The 19,842-nt window shown below is 41.3% G+C and overlaps 1 protein-coding gene across 3 annotated transcripts in view; it reads left to right on the plus strand.

Annotated features, from left to right (window-relative positions):
* The window catches only part of TRIM50 (tripartite motif containing 50), a 38,316-nt gene that overhangs the window by 11,157 nt on the left and 7,317 nt on the right, over positions 1 to 19,842 (plus strand). For all 3 annotated transcript variants that reach the window (XM_073667629.1, XM_073667630.1, XM_073667631.1), the window contains exon 3: positions 3,334 to 3,429. In XM_073667629.1, the coding sequence (XP_073523730.1) occupies positions 3,334 to 3,429 (96 nt within the window). The remainder of the gene's footprint in view (positions 1 to 3,333; positions 3,430 to 19,842) is intronic.

The following is a 19,842-nucleotide window of genomic DNA, read 5'->3' on the forward strand; positions in this document are numbered from 1 at the left end:
AAAACCACATTCAATAAGTCTATTAGCCCTTCAGGTGCGTCACAGGAATTAAAGCAATGTGGAAGGAAAAAATGAAAATTTTACTTTTTCCAAGAAAAATGTTGATTTAGCCCCAAATTTTGCATTTTCACAAGGGAAACAGCAGAAAATGGACTGTATAATTTGTTGTGCGATTTCTCCTGAGTACACAGATACCCCATATGTGGAGGAAAACTACTGCTTGGGTGCACGACAGGGCTCAGAAGGGAAGGAGCACCATTTGACTTTTGGAGTGCAAAATTGACTGAAATAGATAGCGGGCGCCATGTCGCGTTTGGAGAGCTCCTGATGTGACTGAACAGTGGATCCACCCACCACAAGTGACTCCATTTTGAAAACTACACCTCTCAGTCATAGTCGCGGCCGACCCGGCTTCAGTCACCTAGTGAGCTGCAGTTGTAACCACGCCCCGGCACTGACTGACAGCCGGCTCAGCACTGATACACTGTACAGGCGGCTGTTAGTCAGCGCTGGGGTGCGGTTACAGCCGCCGTTCACTATGCATTGAGCGGTGACTGAAACCGTGCCTCTTTGACTAAATACCAGAGGCTGCCGGGAGGAATTAAGGTAATTCCTCCCGGCAGCTGGGTTTTCGGTGCAGCTACATGGCATCAGAACCCTATTAACCTGCTGGTTAACCACATATCTACAGGTTAATATCTTTTTTTTTTTCACATGATAGGTTCCATTTAACTTCTAAGTTCAAGCCATGTCATGAATCAATCTATATTGCCTGAAGATGAAAAGGTTTCATATTGGAAAATCTTTTGCTAGACTCTATTCTTCCATGCTCCCCTAAAATAGACCAATGTTTTTGGTCCACCAACACAAATATTTCAGCAACCAAGGATATCTTGTATGCACTTAGATTGATTCAAATACATTTTTCTATAAGTAATTAGTCTACAGCCACCTCAATATTAGCAAACTAAAGTTAGAAGAACCAGATAAAAGATCACCTCATTCTTTACTTAAATAGGAGACGAAAGAGGTGGAAGGAGTCTCCAGCCTCTCGTGGCAATGAAGGTGGTCCATTTTTATTTCTCTTCTCTCTGAAAGCCCTATCATAAAAGCTGGTGCTAACGAAAACAACCACTGATTGGCCACATGTTTGCCAATCGGCAATCATTTAATAGCCTGTCTAAACAGGCCGCCCGTGCTTCCATTGTGCACAGAGTGATTGGTAATAGATTGTTCTGTGCACATAGACTGTCTATGTTTTCAGCCACACATGTCCTGTTTACACAAGCTGGAAAATCACTTTAGCTGATAAATGACCATTTTTGGGAAATGCATGTTCCCGAAATCGTGCAGTGTAAATGCACCTCAAAGATAGCTAAAGGCTGACTACTCATTTTGATGAAAGCCATTCCTCCAGACTCCACCATAAATATGCACACTCAGGCAAGCATGTATTTGTTGGAGAAGAACAACAATTACAACCCCAAATCCAAAAAAGTTGGGACGCTGTGTAAAATGTAAATAAAACAGTAATGCAATAACTTGAAAATTTCTTATAGCCATATTTTATTCACAACAGAACAGAGAACACACTTTAGAAGGTGAAATTAGACAGAATTCCATTCCATTTCAAAAAATTAGCTCATTCAGAAATTGATGGCAGCAACACATTTCAAAAAAGTACAGAGTTAACAAAAGGCTGGAAAAGTAAGTTGAACAAAAACACAGCTGGAGGGTCAATTTTCAACTAAGTCACATGACTGTGCATAAAATGAGCATATTAGAGAGGCAGAGTCTCTCAGAAGCAAAGATGGTCAGAGGTTCACCAATCTTTCAACAACTGCGTCTAAAAATTGTGGAACAATTTCAGAAAAATATTCCTCAAAGTAAATTTTCAAAGACTATATATCTTACCATCTAGAGCACATAATATCATGAAAAGATTCAGAGATTATGGAGAAATCCATGAGCTCAAGGGACGAGGACGCCGGTCAATATTGGATGCTCATGAGCTACAGGCCCTCAGACGACACTACATTAAAAAAGGCAAAATGGAAAACTTTTCTGTGTTCAGATGAATCAAAATGTGAAATTCTTTATGGGAACCATCGCCGCCGTGTCCTGCAGACTCAGGAGGAGAGGGACCATCCAGCTTGTTATCATCGCACAGTTTGAAAGCCTGGATCGCTGATATGTGGTTGCATTAGGGCCTATGGCATGAGAAGCTTACACATTTTAAAAGGCACTATCAATGCTGAGCATTATATAGAGGTTTTAAAACAACTTATGTTTCATATAGACAATGTCTATTTCAGGGAAGGCTATTCTTATTTTTGCAAGACGATGCTAAACCCCATACTGCTTCCATTTTTATTATTAATATTTATTTATATAGCGTCATTGATTCCATGGTGCTGTACATAAGAAGGGGTTACATACCAAATACAGATATCACTTACAGTAAACTAACAATGATAGACTGGTACAGAGGGAGGAGGACCCTGCCCTTGCGGGCTTACATTCTACAGGATGGTGGGGAAGGAGACAGTAGGTGGGAGGTGGCAGCAGCTCCAGTGTTGGTGAGGCGCAGGTCCAGTGTTGGTAAGGCAGCAGCTCCAGTGGTGTTAAAACAGCCTGGCTTCATAGAAGAAGAGTTTGGGTGATGAACTGGCCTCCTTCGGTCCAGACCTTTCACCAAGAAAAACATTTGGCGCATTATGAAACCAAAAATCCAGCAAAAACCCAGGACTGTGAGCAATAAGAATCCTACATTAGACAAGAATAGAACAACATTCCTCTCCCAAAACTCCGGCAATAGGTTTCATCACTTACCAGACATTTATAGATTGTTGTAAAAAGAAGAGGGGACACTACACAATGGTGGACGTGACCCTGTGCCAACTTTTTTGAGACGTGTTGCTGCAATAAATGAGTTAATGTATGAGTTAATTTTTTTCAAATTAAATGGAAAGATGTCCAATGTTCAACTTCTGATCTGTGTTCTATGTTCTGTGACTAATATATGAGACCACAAGAGATTTCCTAATCATTGCATTCTTGTTTTCTTTATATTTTGCACAGCGTCCCAAAGTTTTTGGAATTGGTGTTATAGATGGTTGTTTCATTTGTTTTATCTAATGTGGAAAAAGAAGAGCTGGAATGTATATTTTCTTGTCTTGGAATACCATAACAGTTCATTAGCATTTGTTAGCTTGGACATCATGACATCTGCCCAGAAAATCACTGACTCTTCTTGTACGGTTATGACTGTTTTTGTTTTTTCAGTTCCATTACATGTATTACTCTACATTATTTTGTTGTGATACTTTACAGGAAGAAGTGTCTGCACTGATGACTGAACTACAGAAAGAGAGACAAGGTCTGGAGGAACATATAAGCAAACTTACCAACAACAAGACCCGAATTTTAGTGAGTGTGATGCATTAACTTTGGGTACCTAGGTCAAACCATGCTTTTCACTAACAGAAGTTAAGTCATCCTAATAAAAGAATGAATTGTCTGCTTTGGACAATCCCCTATTGTTCAAATAGTCCGCTAACAATGTGCAGATCACAAAGTGGCCCCCCTGTTTGGGAAAACTTGCTGTAAGTGTTCAATTTCTACTGCAGAATCACCAAAGGGTAAGTTGAGTATTACAAATTTAGGTTCATGGGCTGTCCATGTAATACAGGACAGGACAGATCCTCCAGAACAAAAGATAGGTCCTCTTGGTCACTTCTCTCCACTGTGGCAAAAATGAGGAACAGAAATGGAGTCAGTTGTTGCTGTTGAAATCCAACTTGCCTGAACGTTCATTGCCAACACCTAGCATCGGGGTAGAGCCGGGTCAGATTCGGCAGACATTTATTTAATGTGTATGGCTACCTTAAAAGATGCTACTAGCGATTGACACCTATATGGCACATTTCTTTGGCTCTCCAAGATGTTAATTATTGTGTTGTACTGCAGATACTGTTAATACTTTAAAAGGGTATTCCCATCTCCAAGATCCTATCCCAATATGTAGTAGGTGTAATAATAATATAATACCTCCAATTAGAAATGTAGAATAGTTTTTCTGATTCGCTATCTCTTACCTCATGGGCAGGCATCGCAGGACCTTAGGTATCCATGGTTACGACCACTAGCAACTAGCTAACTAACTGTGACTTTATCAGTGGACGTAACCATGGATACCTAAGGACCTACAATGCCTGCACGTGAGGAAAGAGATAGCGAATCAGAAAAACTATTCTACATTTCTAATTGGAGATATTTGCTAATATTACTATTATTACACCTACTACATATTGGGATAGGATCTTGGAGGTGGGACTACCCCTTTAAGTCTTCTTATTGCATGACACCTGAATGACTGCTAAATTTATAGATTTTTATTGATATATAGAATTTTCAATTAAAATTTTCCATTTCCCAGTTTCTTCTTGTTTACCACAATTCCATGTTTGTGCTAGTACAACATGAGGTCATTGTGTGCTTTATACAATGTACATAATCACACTCCCACATGGTGATTAGGTTACAGTCGCTGTGAATCACGGAGACAAGTGCCCTTGTGGCTTGTCCTTCATAGGTTTTTAGATAAGGCTGCTTTGGTACATTACAGAGGCAGACGTTCCATTGGTGCAACCTGTGCACAGGGGTCCAAGACTTAATGGGGCCCATTTTTACCTGCAAGGTAGGTGGAATTCTGCATTATGGTAAACTGTTGAACGTCAAAGGGCCCATATATTGTTCTTCTATCTGTGTCTGCCAGTGGTACATCAGTAGTGGTCCTAACCAAGACTGACCCTCCCCTTTGTAGATCCAACACTATTGGATAACAAGCAAATCAATCACTCATGCCGTCTACTAGCTGAGCCGATTTAATTCTTCTATTTGTGGATGTAGTTTACATACATTTTTTGTTTCTACAGATGTGTTGGTAATGGCCTACTCCATCCTCCTTAATGAGATAAACATGCAGGCTCAGCTGAGCATGCATGTTAATAGCGAGTGGTAAAAATAGAGATCAACGCTAACAACTATTGCATGTGTATGCGCACCAGGGCTGGGACAAGGTATGATGTCACAACAAGTCCAGGCTGCAGCCAAGGGTTCCACTTCCGGGGGAATAACCCCGCCCACAAGCCAGCAGCCACCGCGGGGACCCCAGCGCTGAGTCACGCCTCACTTGTCGTGACGTCAGCACGGGGTCACGTGATGCCTGTGCATGGCAACCGATAGCGCCGCTCACAGGCATTATTAGCAACACAAGGTATTTACAAATATACTTCTGCCCACATGCTGAATACATTGGGCAATTTAAAAAAAGTACCGGACAACTTCTTTAAGGACATCACTCTGGAACTAGTTTGCGACTTTTAACTTTTGAATGATTTATTCTGAGTTTCTTTACTGATTTACAACAAAGAAGATGCATTTTATCAAGGCATGAGTCCTAGTGCTGGACCTTATCTCTTCAAACACTAGGATCCCCACTAATCGCAAGAAATGCAGACCCTCCTCTGAATGGACTGATTGTCAAACATGCACTCTACTGCCCCAGTCATTGTCTGTGAGACTGCCGGAGATACAATGGCATGTAAAAGTTTGGGCACCCTTGGTCAAAATTACTGTTATTCTGAACAATTAAGCAAGTTGAAGATGAAATGATCTCTAAAAGGTCTAAAGTTAAAGATGACACATTTCCTTTGTATTTTAGGCAAATTTTTTATATATACACTGTGTGACAAATTATTATGCAAATAATATTTTCTCAGATTTTCCCAAATTACCTATATGAATTGAAGTCATTGTAATTTTCCAGTCAAATAACTATTAAGTACAATTGAAAGGTTTTTGTACAAACTGCCTATGATAACAGTATATTTAAAAAAAAATAAAAAACTCAAACTGCACTCAAAATGCATGTTCCAAATTATTATGCACAGCAGAGTTTTCAACCTTTTCATTTTAATAAAGAACAAAAAAATGGTCATTTTTGAAATTATAAGCATTAGCAGGTTATTACAAACTGAAATCAAACAGTTTTCAACTCAAAACTTTATTCTAGGTGATGTTACATTTGCACATAGGACCCCTTGTTCGAAAGGAGCTTCTGAACTCTCTCGTCCATTGAATTTGTCAGGTTTTGGATGGTTTCTGCTTTAATTGTTTTGCATGAGGACAGAATACCCTCCCAGAGCTGTTGCTTAGATGTGAACTGCCTCCCGCCATCATAGACACTCCTTTTGATGATGCTCCAGAGGTTCTCAATGGGTTTGAGGTCAGGGGAGCATGGGTGCCACACCATAAGTTTGTCCCCTTTTATGCCCATAGCAGCCAGAGATGCAGATGTGTTATGTGCAGCATGAGACGGGGCATTATCATGCATGAAATGATCTCGATGGTCCAGATGAATGGAGTGGAGGATGGCTGGTTGATGGACACCCCATGCAAACACGGCTACGGCGCTAACAAGGAGGAGGTGGAGTAATGTTTTGGGCTGGAATCATGGGGAGAGAGATTGTCGGCCCTTTTAGGATCCCTGAAGGGGTAAAGATGAACTCCATAATGTATGTTGAGTTTCTCAAACAGCACTTCCTGCCATGGTTCAAGAAGAAGAACTGTGTATTCCGCAGCAAGATCATTTTCATGCATGATAATGCCCTGTCTCATGCTGCACATAACACATCTGCATCTCTGGCTGCTGTGGGCATAAAAGGGGACAAACTTATGGTGTGGCACCCATGCTCCCCTGACCTCAACCCCATTGAGAACCATGGAGCATCATCAAAAGGAGTGTCTATGATGGAGGGAGGCAGTTCACATCTAAGCAACAGCTCTGGGAGGGTATTCTGTCCTCATGCAAAACAATTAGAAGCAGAAACCATCCAAAACCTGACAAATTCAATGGACGAGAGAGTTCAGAAGCTCCTTTCGAACAAGCGGTCCTATGTGCAAATGTAACATCACCTAGAATAAAGTTTTGAGTTGAAAACTGTTTGATTTCAGTTTGTAATAACCTGCTAATGCTTATAATTTAAAAAAATGACCATTTTTTTGTTCTTTATTAAAATGAAAAGGTTGAAAACTCTGCTGTGCATAATAATTTGGAACATGTATTTTGAGTGCAGTTTGAGTTTTTTTTTTTTTTTTTTTTTTTTTTTTTAAATATACTGTTATAGGCAGTTTCTACAAAAATCTTTCAATTGCACTCTAATAGTTATTTGACTGGAAAATTACAATGACTGCAATTCATATAGGTAATTTGGGAAAATCTGAGAAAATATTATTTGCATAATAATTTGGAACACAGTGTAGTACAGACCAAAAGTTTGGACACACCTCATTTAAAGATTTTTCTGTATTTTCATGACTATGAAAATTGTACATTCACACTGAAGGCATCAAAACTATGAATTAACACATGTGGAATTATATACTTAACAAAAAAGTGTGAAACAATTGAAAATATGCCTTATATTCTAGGTTCTTCAAGGTAGCCACCTTTTGGTTTGATGACTGCTTTGCACACTCTTGGCATTCTCTTGATGAGCTTCAAGAGGTAGTCACCGGAAATGGTTTTCACTTCACAGGTGTGCCCTGTCTGGTTTAATAAGTGGGATTTCTTGCCTTATAAATGGGGTTGGGACCATCAGTTGTGTTGTGCAGAAGTCTGGTGGATACACAGCTGATAGTCCTACTTAATAGACTGTTAGAATTTGTATTATGGCAAGAAAAAAGCAGCTAAGTAAAGAAAGACGAGTGGCCATCATTACTTTAAGAAATGAAGGTCAGTCAGTGCGAAAAATTGGGAAAACTTTGAAAGTGTCCCCAAGTGCAGTTGCAAAAACCATCAAGCGCTACAAAGAAATTGGCTCACATGATGACCGCCCCAGGAAAGAAAGACCAAGAGTCACCTCTGCTTCTGACGATAAGTTTATCCGAGTCAACAGCCTCAGAAATCACAGGTTAACAGCAGCTCAGATTAGAGACCAGGTCAATGCCACACAGAGTTCTAGCAGCAGACACATCTCTTCAACAACTGTTAAGAGGAGACTTTGTGCAGCAGGCCTTCATGGTAAAATAGCTGCTAGGAAACCACTGCTAAGGACAGGCAACAAGCAGAAGAGACTTGTTTGGGCTAAAGAACACAAGGAATGGACATTAGACCAGTGGAAATCTGTGCTTTGGTCTGATGAGTCCAAATTTGAGATCTTTGGTTCCAACCACCGTGTCTTTGTGCGACGCAGAAAAGGTGAACGGATGGCCTCTATATGCCTGGTTCCCACCGTGAAGCATGGAGGAGGAGGTGTGATGGTGTGGGGGTGCTTTGCTGGTGACACTGTTGGGGATTTATTCAAAATTGAAGGCATACTGAACCAGCATGGCTACCACAGTATCTTGCAGCGGCATGCTATTCCATCCGGTTTGCGTTTAGTTGGACCATCATTTATTTTTCAACAGGACAATGACCCCAAACACACCTCCAGGCTGTGTAAGGGCTATTTGACCCAGAAGGAGAGTGATGGGGTGCTACGCCAGATGACCTGGCCTCCACAGTCACCAGACCTGAACCCAATCGAGATGGTTTGGGGTGAGCTGGACCGCAGAGTGAAGGCAAAAGGGCCAACAAGTGCTAAGCATCTCTGGGAACTCCTTCAAGATTGTTGGAAGACCATTTCCGGTGACTACCTCTTGAAGCTCATCAAGAGAATGCCAAGAGTGTGCAAAGCAGTCATCAAAGCAAAAGGTGGCTACTTTGAAGAACCTAGAATATAAGACATATTTTCAGTTGTTTCACACTTTTTTTTGTTAAGTATATAATTCCACATGTGTTAATTCATAGTTTTGATGCCTTCAGTGTGAATGTACAATTTTCATAGTCATGAAAATAGAGAAAAATCTTTAAATGAGAAGGTGTGTCCAAACTTTTGGTCTGTACTGTATATACATACATAAAAAAAAAATATGTATTTATTTATTTTTTCTCATCTTTTACATTTTAAACATTACAAAAAGGAAACCTGCAAAAGTTTAGGTACCCTGCACTGTTAGTACCTAGTAGCACCCCTTTTTGAAAGTATCACAGCTAGTTAACACTTTTTGTAGCCAGCCAAGGGTCTTTCAATTCTTGTTTGAGGGATTTTCATCCATTCTTCCTTGGAAAATTAGAATCATAGAATCATAGAATGGTAGAGTTGGAAGGGACCTCCTGGGTCATCTGGTCCAACCCCCTGCTCAAAGCAGGATTCACTAGATCATCTCAGACAGATGTCTGTCCAGCCTCTGTTTGAAGACGTCCATTGAAGGGGAACTCACCACCTCTCGTGGCAGCCTGTTCCACTCATTAATCACCCTAACTGTCAAAAAGTTTTTTGTAATATCTAATCTGTGTCTCCTCCCATTTAGTTTCATCCCATTGCTTCTAGTCTTTCCTTGTGCAAATGAGAATAAAGATGATCCTTCTACAATGTGACAGCCCTTGACATATTTGTAGACAGCTATTAAGTCTCCTCTCAGTCTTCTTTTTTGCAAGCTAAACATTCCCAAATCCTGCAACCGTTCCTCATAGGACATGGTTTGCAGACCAGTCACCATTCTGGTCGCTCTTCTCTGAACTTGCTCCAGTTTGTCTATGTCTTTTTTAAAATGTGGTGCCCAAAACTGTACACAGTATTCCAGATGAGGTCTGACCAAAGAGGAGTAAAGACCGATAATGACTTCACGTGATCTAGACTGTATGCTTCTGTTAATACATCCCAGAATTGTATTTGCCTTTTTTGCTGCTGCATCACACTGTTGACTCATGTTCAGTCTATGATCTATTAGTATACCTAAGTCTTTTTCACATGTACTGTTGCTTAGCTCTATTCCTCCCATTCTGTATATGCTTTTTTCATTTTTATTGCCCAGATGTAGTACTTTGCATTTTTCCCTGTTAAAAACCATTCTGTTGGTTGCTGCCCACTGCTCCAGTTTATTTAGGTCTTTTTGAATCCTCTCTCTCTCTTCTCTAGTATTAGCTATCCCTCCTAGCTTTGTGTCATCAGCAAATTTAATCAGTGTACCCTCAATTCCTTCATCTAAATCATTGATAAAGATGTCGAACAATACAGGTCCCAGGACGGAGCCCTGTGGTACCCCACTTGAGACATTCATCCAGCTGGATGTGAAGCCATTTACAACCACCCTTTGAGTCCGATCACTAAGCCAGTTATGAATCCACCTAACAGTTGCCTGGTCCATTGCATACTTGGTCATTTTTTCAATAAGGATGGTGTGAGATACTTTGTCAAATGCTTTGCTGAAGTCAAGATATACTATATCTACAGCATTTCCCTGATCCACCCAGTCAGTGATTCTGTCATAGAAGGAAATTAAGTTAGTCTGACATGACTTGTTAGTTACAAACCCATGCTGACTCTGGTTAATCACTTCATTCTTATCCATGTACTTACATACATGTTGTTTAATAATTTGTTCAAAGATCTTTCCTGGTATAGAAGTCAGACTCACCGGCCTATAGTTCCCTGGGTCCACCTTCTTCCCCTTTTTGAAGATAGGAACAACATTTGCTCTTCTCCAGTCTTCTGGGACTTCTCCTGTTCTCCAAGAATTTTCAAAGATTATGGAGAGTGGTTCTAAAATTTCATCTACAATCTCCTTCAGTACTCTGGGGTGTAATTCATCTGGACCTGGAGACTTGAACTCATTTATGTTAGCTAAATATTCCCTCACAATCTTTCTGTTTACTGATAACTTGGATTCCTCTATTCCTTTAAAAGGACAGTGAACATCAGTTGATGTTACATTTTCTTTCTGAGAGAAAACAGATGCAAAATAGGAATTAAAAAGTTCGGCCTTCTCAACATCCTCTCTTACCATTTCTCCATTTTCATCCTGTAAAAATCCTATAGCATCTTTGACTTTTCTTTTACTTTTGACATACCACCAAAATCCTTTTTTATTGCTTTTGACATCTCTTCCAGTTCTGTGAGATTTCTGGGTCGTCTTGCATACACTGCTATTTTGAGGTCTAGCCACAGATTTTTAATGATGTTCAGACTGTGAGGACCATTGTAAAACCTTCAGCTTGCGCCTTTTGAGGTACTTATTGTGGATTTTGACGTGTGTTTAGGATCATTATCCATTTGTAGACGTCATCCTCTTTTCAACTTCAGCTTTTTTACAGATAGTGTTATGTTTGCATAAACAATTTGTTGAAATGTCATTCAATCCATTCTTCCCTCTACCCGTGAAATGTTCCCCGTGCCATTGGCTGCAACACAACACCAACGAATGACTGATCCACCTCCATGCTTAATGGTTGGCGAGATGTTATTTTCCTGAAATTCTGTGCCCTTTTTTCTCCACACATACATTTGATCATTGTGGCCAAAGAGTTCTATTTTAACTTCATCGGTCCACAGGACTTGCTTCCAAAATGCATCAGGCTTGTTTAGATGTTCTTTTGCATACTTCTGACCCTGGATTTTATGGTGAGGACGCAGGAGAGGTTTTCTGACTCTACCTTGAAGGCCATATTTGTGCAGATGTCTCTGAACAGTAGAGCAATGTACCTCCAGAGTCGGCAAAATCTTTATGGTCTTTTGCAGTCAAACGAGGGTTCTGATTTGCCTCTCTAGCAATTCTACCAGCAGCTCTCACTGAAATTTTGCTTGGTCTTCCAGATCTTATCTTGACCTCTGCTGTTCCTGTTACCTGCCATTTCTTAATAACATTTCGAATGGAGGAAAGGGTAACTTGAAAATGCTTTGATATCTTATTGCCTTCTCCTGCTTTGTGGGCCTACACCATTTTCATTTTGAGAGTGCTAGGCAGCTACTTAGAAGAACCCATGGCTGCTGTTTTTGGCACAAGGTTAGACGAGGCTGGGTTTTTATAAAGCTGAGAAATTTGTATCACCTGGCCTTTCCTAACGATGACCGTGAACAAGCCATAATCCTAACAGGCTAATTAAGGTCTGAAACCTTGGTCAAAGTTGTCTGAGCAAACAAATCTCCAAGGGTGCCCAAACTTTTGCATCAGGCCATTTTAATTTTTAAAATGTTAAATATGACAATACATATATATTTTTTGCCTAAAATACAAAAGGAAATGAGTCATCTTAAAGATGGGGTTGTCCGGTCAAAAGTGAGAAGTTTCCAGTTACTCTGTGTGACTGCAGACTTATGAATCCCCCCAGCACAGGCATTGTGCGCTGCGGGGATTCGCTGGTATGAGACCCGGTAATGGAGAGTATGTATGTGTTATACATACCCTCGGCCAGTGGGCGTGGCCTTGCTCCATATAAGTGAATGGAGTGAGGCAGCCCTAATTGGCCGGGGGTATGTATAACATATACATAGCCTCTGGTCCCGGGTCTTATACTGGCGAATCCCCGCAGCGCACAATGCCTGTGCTGGGGGGATTCATAAGTCTGCAGTCACACAGAGTGACTGCAGACTTATCACTTTTGACCGGACGACCTCTTTAACTTTTGGGCCTTTTAGAGATCATTTCATCTTCAACTTGCTTAACTGTTCACAATAACAGTAATTTTGACCAGGGGTGCCCAAACTTTTACGTGTCACTGTGCATATATTGAATTATGAGTGATTTTTTTTTTTTAAATCACAAACAAATAGCTTCGTCATGTCCCCACAATTTTGGCTGATGCTGTATGACGAGGGCGGCATTCATCCTTTCCCCCACAGTTTATTTTCCGAGCGAACAACTTTCCACCCAACAGCAATGTGAGAGAGAGTAAGTCACCAGCCAGAGATGGGCACATTGGTACAACTCTAGGGGTGAGGTAACGCACCTGCAAATGACGCTGATTATTTACATAGAAACTTATTTGCAATAATAACTCACTTAGAATAATCTAGGCCAGATGACTTTCACATTTTACATGGCTGGCAACTCTCCTTAATTTCCATTGACATTTCAAGGTTACATCGACTTATTTTTCCTGAAATTATTTTCCCTGTTTTAAACTAAGCAGTTCTCTGACACTCTCTCATCCTGTATATTAATATATAGGAATTACTATAATGGCCTGTGATTGTATTATACACATCTGTAACATAACATGTCTATAAAATAAGACATAGTAACATCCTCTGGCTGGCATGATGTAATACAACATTATAATAGTAAAGATTAATCAGGCATTAAAGGGCTTGTCCGTTCTTCTGTAAAAGTCTGCAGTCACTCTATGTTCTAATTCTGACAACATGTGGTGCACACGCTGTCGGGATTCACCGGTATTTGCCGGTGAGATCGTCCAGCCACGTGACTGCAAGTATGCAATTTGGATACTGTCAGCCACATTCTGACTACACGTGCCTGGCTTCTCTCAATATGAGTGAATTGAGCGAGGCAAAGCACGTCTAGTTGGAATGTGGCCTGAAGTATGCAAATCACATACTTGCAGTCACGTGACCGCCCGCTCTCACTGGCAGTACCAGTGAATCCTGACAGCATGTGCACTGCACGCTGTCTGGATTCAGAAGCTTACAGTTAAAGAGAGTGACTGCGGACTTTAATCAGAAGACTGGACAACCCCTTTAAAGGCCAACTCTTCAACTACATTTATGGAAGAGTCCTTGACAGCCTGTAATGCTATTGAAGGAGATTTGACAAAATTGTAAGGCTGTGTGCCCACGATGGATTTTTTAAGCGTTTCCGCAGCGGCAAAAACGCTGCAGAAACGCTTAAAAAACGCATGGTAGAAGGCGCCTGCCATGTTCCCTAATGATAATCTGCATGTGCTGTGCACATGCTGTGGAAATTTACGCTGCTGATTATCATTGCGGAAAAAACCGCAGCACTACCAATTATATTGCGGAAGTGCTGTGTTTTCGCCGCCATTGACTTGCATTGAAACGCATGGATTACGCATCACTGCATCTGTAGATGTTCATTCCATGCATTTCAATGTGCGGATGGTACCCGGGTGTAGAGGACAGGAAACTCTCCTCTGGACCCTGGTACCATAGAACCTGTAAAAAAAAAATAAAATAAATGTTATATTTACCTTCTGATGGCCTCCGGTCTCCTTGTCTTCGCTTGCCGGCACATCGCGGTGGACTGAAGGGCGTGTGCTGACGTCATAGTCATGTGACGGCAGGTCCTTCAGTGTAGTGTACCGCGATCTGCCGGCAGCCAGGACAGAGCGTAGCAAGACTGCGGGGGCCATCGGAAGGCAAGTATAGATTTATTTTTTTATTTTTGACCATTCTTTACGGTCACACTATATAAATCCATGCTGTTTGCATGGATTTATATAGTGTGACCAAGTTGTCAAGCACTTTCCAAGTGATGCTAAAATCGCTTGGAAAGCGCTTGTCAACCCGCATGTGGAAATGCAAGTGAAGAACGCTTCACATCCGCATGTCCCTGGCAGGAAAACCATATGTACAATCCGCATGTACAATCCGCATGCGTTTTTTTCTGCCAGGGAGATGCAGAAACTCTCAGGAAAAATCCAGAGCATTTCTGCATCGTGGGCACATAGCCTCAGTCATCTGCTATACAAAAATAACTTGCTGGTTGCTCGGACTTCAACCACTGGAACCCCCAACAATCCCAAGAATGAGACTCTATAGAGGCCCATCTTGAATGAAGTAGAGGTATGGAAGCCCAACCTCTGCTCCACTCATTGTCTATGGGACTGACCGAAATAGCTGAGCAATGTAGTGTTTTTCCGAACAATCCCATAGACCATGAATGGAGCTGAGATCGAGCACCTCCGCTCTGTTAAAGGTGGAGCTCAATTGCTGGTATCCAACCGCTAGGACCCCCAATGATCCACAAAAAAAGACTCTGCAAAGCCCCGTCTTTAATGGAATGGAGGTGTGCATGCTCAGCGCCATTCATTGTCTATGGGACTGCCAGAGAAAGCTGAATACATCGCTCGGCTATTCCCGACAGTCCCATTGACAGTGAATGAAGCAAAAGCCAAGCATGCATACCTCCAATCCATTCATGACTGGTCTCCAGATATCAGCAAGCTGTCCCTTATCCCACAGATAGGTGATTACGGTACCTAAAATTATTGAAGTTAACGCCTTGCATAACATTGGCAGTGTAGCAAATTACTAGAGAGAATCAGAGAGATTTTTGCAGTTTCTGATTACATGCTTAGCGCAGAGAGAATTGCCTAGACTGAATATCATTGCACTTCTCAGCTGAAGTGCAATGATATTACGTTTTGATCTTTAGGTTTTATTATTCTCTGACTGCAACTAAAATCTGAAATATGAAAAGTATATCACAAAATTATTGTATAGCTTCTGTAAGGCAGCGCTACTTATTATCCTGGGGGATACTCGCTTCGCTGCGTCAATCAATGCACACCAGCAACTACTTTGCCATGTTTCACAGTCCACAGTTTATTACACTTCATAAACCGTAGTTCACACACATAAAGTCCACGAGCCCAAGTGGCAGACCGGCCCACTTGGCTCTAATTACAGCCTTCCGCAAGGTAATAATAACACAATGTCCAGGTAAGTGTCCATAACATAAGAGTATTACCTGCACCGGCTTCAGCTGTAACAGTCCTGTTCATACGCCACCACTGTGGCTCTACGGCTTCCCACACGTGGTCTCCAGCCGTCACTCCCTTTAAGGTTTACTGGCGTATTACACATCTCATACCCAGGCTTCACCTTCCAGGACGCTTGTGTGGCACTCCGAGACTTACTGGCATCCCCCACACTCTCACACAGGGATCCAGGCTTTACCTCCACCGGAGTCCACCAGGCCTCTTGTGTGGCACGCCGAGGCTTACTGGCATCCCCCACACTCTCACAGAGGGATCCAGGCTTCACCTCCACTGGAGTCCACCAGGCCTCACCAGGCCTCACACGAGCGGTTTTCCCCCCACACACACACAGGGAACAGCCTCGTGCCTCGCACACGGTACCCACACAGGAGCTCCCAACACACATGAACTCCTACACACCGGAACACACCCACACAGGAACACACAGGGTTTATATATACTGCAGCACACACACACAGCCACAGATAGGACCTTAACTGTGTGCATAAGGACCTGTGTGATGTCACGGTCATGTGACCAGTCAGTTAAAGGGGAAGGTACATGGTCCTTCAAACACACTGAACCATTAAAGGGATGTCTGCTACATCACACTTCATTTATACAATAATTAAGCATTGGTAACCTAAAAATAGAAATCTAATCTACATACGTTGGCTTGCGAAAGTATTCGGCCCCCCTGTGGCATTTTTCGTGTTTTGCTACCTCACAACCTAGAATTTAACCGTTGTGTTTTTTTGGGGGGTTTGTATCAGTTCATGTAAAGAACATGCCTACAACTGTAATTGTGCTGCAAACAACAAATAGGACAAAATAATTGAAAACTTAAGTGAGCATAATTATTCACCCCCCTAAAGTCAGTACTTTGAAGAGCCTCCTTTTGCAGCAATTACAGCTGCAAGTTGCTTTGGATAAGTCTCTATGAGCTTTCCACATCTTGCCACTGGGGTTTTTGCCCATTCCTCAAGGCAAAACTGCTCTAGCTCCTTCAAGTTAGATGGTTTCCTCGGGTGAACAGCAATCTTCAAGTATGACGGCAGATTCTCAATTGGATTAAGGTCTGGGCTTTGACTAAACCACTCCAAAACATTTACACGTTTCCCCTTAAACCACTGGAATGTTTCTTTAGCAGTATGTTTTGGGTCATTGTCTTTTTGGAAGGTGAACCTCCGTCCTAGTCTCAAATCACTGATAGACTGAAACAACAGGTTTTGCTTAAGAATATCCCTGTACTTCGCACCATCCATCTTCCTCTCTACTTGGACCATTTTCCTGTCCCTGCTGCCGAAAAACATCCCACAGCTTGATGCTGCCACCACCATGTTTCACTGTGGGGATGGTGTTCTTGGGGTGATGAGCTGTGTTGGTTTGGCGCCAGACCTAGTTTACTTTGGTGTCAAAAAAAGTTCAATTTTGGTCTCCTCTGACCACCGCACCTTCCTCCATACATTTGGGGAGTCTTCTACATGTCTTTTGGCAAACTCAGAAAGAGCCAATTTTTGCGTATAAATAAAGGCTTTTTTCTGCCCACTCTTCCTTAAAGGCCACAGCTTATTGTGGTTGTATGGACAGATACTCCAGTCTCTGCTTGGGAACTCTACAGCTCTATCAGGGTTACCTTTGGTCTCTGTGCTATCTCTCTGATTAATGCCTTCCTTGCCCAGGCTGAGAGTTTTCGTGGACGGCCCTCTCTTAACAGGTTTGTTTTGGTACCATGTTCTTTCCATTTGATGATGATAGATTGTATGGTGCTCCAGGGGATCATCAGAGATTGGAATATTTTTTTTTTATATAACCCAACCCTGACTTGTACTTCTCATCAACTTTGTCCCTGACTTCTTTGGAGATCTCCTTGGTCTTCATGGTGATGTTTGGTTAGTGGTGCCTCTTGCTTAATGGTGTTGCAGCCTCTGTGGCCTTTCAGAAAAGGTGTGTGTATATACTGACAGATCATGTGACACTTAGATTGCACACAGGTGGACTTCCTGTCACTAAGCATGGGACTTATGAAGGAAATTGCTTGCACCAGAAATTTTTAGGGGCTTCATAGCAAAAGGGATCAATACATATGCACATGCCAATTATTAGTTATTTGATCCCACAAATTAAATTTATGCCTATATTTTTCTCATTTCACTTCACCAACTTAGACTATTTAGTGCTGAGGCATCACACAAATCAGATTACAAAAATATTTAAACAGGTTGTAATGTAACAAAATAGGTAAAAAACCAAGGGGGTGAATACTTTCGCAAGCCACTGTACATAAAATTGGGCCATTGCTTATACAGATTGTCTCTTCAGTCCTGTGATAAGACTTTTAAATACATGAAATCAACTATTGATCAAAAAAGTGTAAAAGCCATCCAACCACACCAAGGTGTAATTTATTTTGGATGGTTTCTAACTCTAATGACTTATCTCTCCATGTGCCCACACTGACCCAAACTAAGGAAGACATGGGATTTAGGCTTAGCTCTTAATTAAAACCTTTCACGGAAAAATGGCTGGATACAGGTGCACAGCCCAGGAGGGATCTGGATCCCATCTCTTCCTCAGTTCATATGAGGTCTGTTTGGACACATGGAGAGAAAGTCATTAGCATTAGGGACCATCCAGTATAAAGGTAAACCTTGTCGTGGTTAGATGGCTTTTACACTTTTTGATTAAAAAACGTTATTTAAGTAGCTCACTTTTTAAGTGTAAAGCATTAATGGAATTCATGTATTAATTAAGCCCACAGTGTCTTTGTATCACGGTCTGAGTACGCACCATGAAGCACAGACTAGCCACTGGTCTCCTACAGCCTCATATGCTCATACAGTACTGTGCCAAAGTTTTAGCCAGTGTGAAAAAAATGGCGTAAAATAAGATTGCTTTAAAAAATACAAGTTTATTCTAATCAGTTAATAAAATGTAAAATGAATGAACAAAAGATAAATCTAAATCATATCAATATTTGGTGTGACCTCCCTTTGCCTTCCAAATGGCATCCATTCTTCTAGGTACTTGTACACAGTTCTTGAAGTAACTCGACAGGGAGGTTGTCCCAAACATCTTGGAGAACTAACACAAATCTGTGGATATAGACTTGCTCAAATCCTTCTGTCTTTTCATAATACCAGACAGACTTAATGATGTGAGATCTTGACTCCGTAGAGCCAAATCCTCATTTTCAGGACTCCTTGCTCTTCTTTACACTGAACGTAGTTCTTAATGACATTAGCTGTATGTTTGGGGTCGTTCAGATGCATCCCTGGTGTTAATGCATGATGGATAAGTTTATGCCTGTATTTCGCAGCATTGAGGACACAAAGAAATCGGCAACATTAAGAGCCATAGATGAAATGGTTGGCCAAGGAAACTTAGTGCAGGAGATAAATTTACTTCCCATTTAAATTTGGAAGACGTCTAGCAGTGCCATCAGCTCAGAACGGGCAGCAACCAGTGGGACACAGCTATATGAAGAAGTCGGTGGTCTTCATTGAAGAACTTTGGACAAAAAACATACCTTCCACATAGAAACAAGGCCAAGCGACTCAATGCACGAAAACATAGGAACTGGGGTGTAGAAAATGGCAACAGGTCCTCTGGACTAAAGAGTCAAAATGTGAAATATTTGGTTCTAAAAGAAGGCAGTTTGTTTGCGCAAAACCGTGCAAAACAGATGTCCGAATTCAGCCTAATGTTTTTTTTTTTTTTTTTACTTCATTACATTGCCTACTATACGGATAGCTTTTTAATATCCTTGACATCCCCTTTAACCCTAGAACGCATACCTGGGGCCTCGCAGGCCCGCCCTGTTAAGTGTTTTCTATTTTCTGCAAGATTACTTTAGTTAGAATTTTGAAACTCTAGGTATTCCTCAAGTATATAGTTGCTTGTTATTTTTGTTTGAGTTATTCCATGTTATTTGCACATGGGCCTAAAAGGCCCCAGGTATGTGAAAAAGTAGATTTTTATGGTCATGCGTTCTAGGGTTAATGGATGTGATGCATTGCTCTATTTATTAAAAGGCAAAACATACAGGTTACAGTGCCGGCGTTCTAAGTGAGATTTTACAAAATCCCATTCACATGCTGCAGAGACAATCTCTGGGCCTCTTAAGCAGGATATACAGGTGCATTTCACTAAATTAGAATATCATTAAAAAGTTAATTTATTTCAGTTCTTCAATACAAAAAGTGAAACTCATATATTATATAGAGTCATTACAAACAGAGTGATCTATTTCAAGTGTTTATTTCTGTTCATGTTGATGA

Source organism: Phyllobates terribilis, unplaced genomic scaffold, assembly GCF_046119375.1.
Source record: "Phyllobates terribilis strain yellow unplaced genomic scaffold, ASM4611937v1 Scaffold_2__4_contigs__length_985480577, whole genome shotgun sequence".
NCBI lineage: Eukaryota > Metazoa > Chordata > Amphibia > Anura > Dendrobatidae > Phyllobates > Phyllobates terribilis.